General features: G+C 37.1%; 1 protein-coding gene across 1 annotated transcript in view; it reads right to left on the minus strand.

Moving 5' to 3' along the window:
* The window catches only part of glrx (glutaredoxin (thioltransferase)), a gene marked incomplete at its 5' end in the record, with an annotated part of 7,438 nt that extends 3,860 nt beyond the window's left edge, over positions 1-3,578 (minus strand). The window contains 1 exon segment of the mRNA XM_014017052.1: positions 3,446-3,578. Within this exon segment, the coding sequence (XP_013872506.1) occupies positions 3,465-3,578 (114 nt within the window).
* Between the last annotated feature and the right edge of the window lie 488 nt (positions 3,579-4,066).

Raw genomic sequence — 4,066 nt, forward strand, 5'->3', positions numbered from 1 at the left:
ACATTTATTAGGAATAAAAACTTCTGTGTTCTGGTGCATTTGTGCGTGCGGGGGTCATTATGTTACCACTATGCCGTATCTAGTTTTTTTACACTATTTTAGGTCTGTTGAGCTTGAGTTTTTTTCCTCTCATTTCCTTGATTTATTAAACGTAAAATGGAAACACTTGTCCAAATCCGGAGCAACCCAGTTTTGAAACGACACGTCTCTGAAACATGAAAGCCTCGCTGCCTCTGGGTTAATAAACAATATTTATTTGACCTAATTCATTTGCTGGATTCTTTTAAAAATCATAATGAGATTATGATTTATGGTGCTGCAATTATTTTTGTAAACTATACAGTATGTGTGCGTTTTTTTTAAAACACGGTTGCACTTCTTTACAGTCTAATGTTTCACCTCTATTTACTTCAAAGTTCAAGGAAACCCTGTTTAAAAAAAGRAAAAGAATGAAAGTTTGTCTGATAGACTAAAAACGAATCTAAATAGTGACTTTTAGCAACTGTTTGTACATTTCATGAACTCTCATTAGTAAACAGTAGTCACCACAGTATCTAAACAGTCTGTGTCCAGTTCTGGGAGTATTTGTGCAGAAATCTGTGTATTTAGCATCAATCATTGTGTGTCACTGAGGTTTTGGGTAAACAGAAGGGATATCAGCTGGTGGTGAAGGGGTGTGCCTATTGAATTAATTAGTGAAATCTGTAAATAGCAGGTGAAACTCTGGACTGTGAAATGAAGCGTGTCCCAGTCGCTGCGTCTGCTCCCAACGTTCCACACGGAGCTGTACAGACTGTACATAATGTAGCGTCTGACTTTAAATAAAGACTAATGTTTTAGAATGAATGCCCTGTTTGCACAGATGTGTCTTTATTTCAACACTTCCTTTGTTTTTTTTTCTTTGGCTTCCTGGTTGTAACATCCTGTAGACCAGTGGTTCCCAAACTTTTTATCTTATGACCCAAAAAATATCCATGGCAAAAACTTGTGACCCCAAATATTACTGGTCTGAGTACACGAACTTTGTTAATAACCCTAAAAACACAGGCTTTTTGACAATCTAAACAGCTTGTACACCAATACAAATACTTATTTATAATTTTTATGTGTTTTTGTAATAGTTATAGGGAAACTATTACATTAGCAATTATTTTATTCCCCTTTAAATTGATTTCTGTAGATTATCCAAGGTACTTCATGACCCACAATTGGGTCCCAAGTCCAACTTTGGGAACCAAAGTGCAGTGGTTCCCAAACTTTTCAGCTTTTGAACCACAAAATAGCAGTAGCAGAGACCTGTGCCCCCAGCTATGTTTGTATCAGGTTAACTAAACATGGGCATAGTAACAACATTTTTATACTACATGAATCCATTTTAAATACACTAGCCTCACTCCTTTGTAACAACTAAGGCAAAAATGTCATTAATTCTGAAAATCTTTTCAGGACCCCACTTTGGGTCCCGACCCCAACTTTGGGAAACACTGCTGTAGATCATTTAACGCAGGCAGCTCTTGTGAGATCCAGTTCAGTTTTAGGGGTGAAAACTGGTGAATTTAGTTGTAAAGTAGCCTCATTTAATGCTGAGTGTTTTTTAAGTGCCATCACTGATGAGAATGATTTGCACAAAAAAAAACGAGCTGATAACTAGAGAAATTGCATTTCCTGCGAAAATGCTAGTGTGAATGCTTCATGCTGAAAACAGCTGAAAGCTGCTGAAACTGTTTAATAGCAAGATTGTTAATGTGAGCTCACTTAGAAAAGATGAAAGAAAAAAAGGCTAACTTTGCAGAAAAACGGTCAAAATTAGCACAAATCTAGTTGAAAACAACAGAAAACGGMTAAACGCTCAAAGCTAAAATAGCTGAATAGAGCTGAAAACATCTGTAAGAAGCATAAATAGCACAAATTAGTAGAAAAAACACAAAACATCAGAAGAATAGTAGAAAGAAGCAGAATTTTATCTGAAATAGCAGAAAAAAGCTAAAATTAGTAAAAAGTATCAAACAATCAAACTTTATTTATAAAGCACTATAACATCAACCACTGCTGAAACAAAGTGCTGAACACATGAAATAAAAACCGAATACAAAAACACAATAAAATCACACAGTTAAATAAGTAAAATCAGCACCAATACAGTAAAAGTTGAGTAAAGTCAAATCTCAGTTGGGTTGAAGGCCAGTGAGAAAAAATAAGTTTTTTAAAAAGTAGTGGAAATTAGCACAAGAAAATGAAAAAAAGAGTAGAACCAGACCTGAAGGGTTTTAAGGATGATGAAAACAGCTCCATTCATTTTCAACGGGAAAAAAAGTGGCCGAATAATTGAAATAGCTGAAAAAGTATAAATAGCTGAAATACCAAAAGGCACAGCACCTTTGGCATAAATGAGATGAACAGTTTGATATATGAATTGTTGAAATAACACAAAATTTATGGAATGAAGTTAGATGCCGAAAAATGTACAGAAGAAAAAATGATCTCAGTTGATGAAGTTCATCAAAGCAGATGAACAGCACCACCTAGTGGCCTGCCGTGTCCAAACATCCAGTACATCTCAAGGAAGATGGATTTCTATCATGTCCACCTTTTAAAAAAGTTGCTTGAATTTGCTGTTTTGAATGTTTGAAGTCGTTACTATAAACAGTGATTTTTCTCTAATGCCCCACTGTAGGAAACTTACATTATCTTATAACCTCCCTGGAATTAAATACTATTGAGAACCAGATGATGTTTAAATATTTATCTGTACAAATCACTAGGATTTTCTGGCACCAGCATTCTGCATATAATYACCTGATAATAGTAGAGGAAATGCTGCATTATGTAAAACAACAAGTATTGTTATATTTTACCTTTTTAAATCTGTGTATTTTTCTGCATTGAATCATTAATTTAAAATGATTGTTTTTTTTAACTTCAAGATATGTGAGGCATCTTTATTTCTGTGGTGCTCCTTTAAGGCTAATGCATTCCACTATCACAYTATTTGAGAAGCGCTGCAATAAACGGTTTATTCATTATTATCCARCATTTTACCCTAGTAAAAACATCAGATTTAAAATGACTCCAAAACAAGAAAAAAAAACAGTTTTAAAGAAAGCAACTGGCTTATTTATTATCAAACGGCTGCCTGAGTTTAACGATCTAAATCCTCTGTACACCTGGACAAAAGCAACAAATCTATGATTTTATTGTTTGCTCTGTTTAACATGCATCTGATGCAGAAACTGTTGGACAGGTTTCCAGTTTTTATCGACGCCCATGAGAACAAAAGGAGGAACTGGTTGATGTAGAAAGCACGCAGTTTACCGCTGATGTCACTGAGAAAAGCTCTTATTAAAGCTCGTCTTCTAATGAATTGAAATTTATAAAAACACAATGCTTTCTGAGACCCTGGTGTGTGAAGATGAGGAGCCCCCAGCAGCACAGAGCGTTTCTGTACCTGGGAGGTCTGAAGCAGGTCACTGCAGGGCCTCTATAGACGTCAGCATGGCCTCCAGCTTCCCGCTCCTGTGCAGCGCCGACACCTCAGAGCCACCCCCGATGCACTGCTCGCCGATGAACACCCGCGGCACCTGCAGGAAAACGGGGACGCAGCTGGTAAATATGCTGCTTTTAATCAATAAACATCAGGATCAGGGTGAGATTAGAGACAATCCGAAGGAGGRAAATCGAAAGTTGACGTGTTTCTGCTCGGGCACAAAAGCTCTCAGCGTCATCTGATGAGGGTGTTCTGGGGGAAAGACAGGGATGGTCAGCACTACTGGGTTTTAGGGTTTTAACGCATTTGTTGAAGAGTTTGGGTTTGTTTTTTCTGCTGCAGGGTGAATTCAGGCTGGGGGCGTTTGAATAGTGAGCCTCTCTTTAGGGAGTCAGCTCTGTGGAACTTAACATTAATAAAAACTATTTTTGTCCCCTCACCATGTCCGTTTCTCATTACCCACTTCCTGTTTTTAATCCTTAAATGGACTTCCTGCTTTTTCATCTACAACTATTTGCTGWTGGACTTGCTGCAGTTCGAGGACAAAAAGACTTGATTTGTGTTTTAAGTGTCATTTTCTCC

This window comes from Austrofundulus limnaeus, unplaced genomic scaffold (assembly GCF_001266775.1).
Source record: "Austrofundulus limnaeus strain Quisiro unplaced genomic scaffold, Austrofundulus_limnaeus-1.0 Scaffold160, whole genome shotgun sequence".
Classification (NCBI taxonomy): domain Eukaryota; kingdom Metazoa; phylum Chordata; class Actinopteri; order Cyprinodontiformes; family Rivulidae; genus Austrofundulus; species Austrofundulus limnaeus.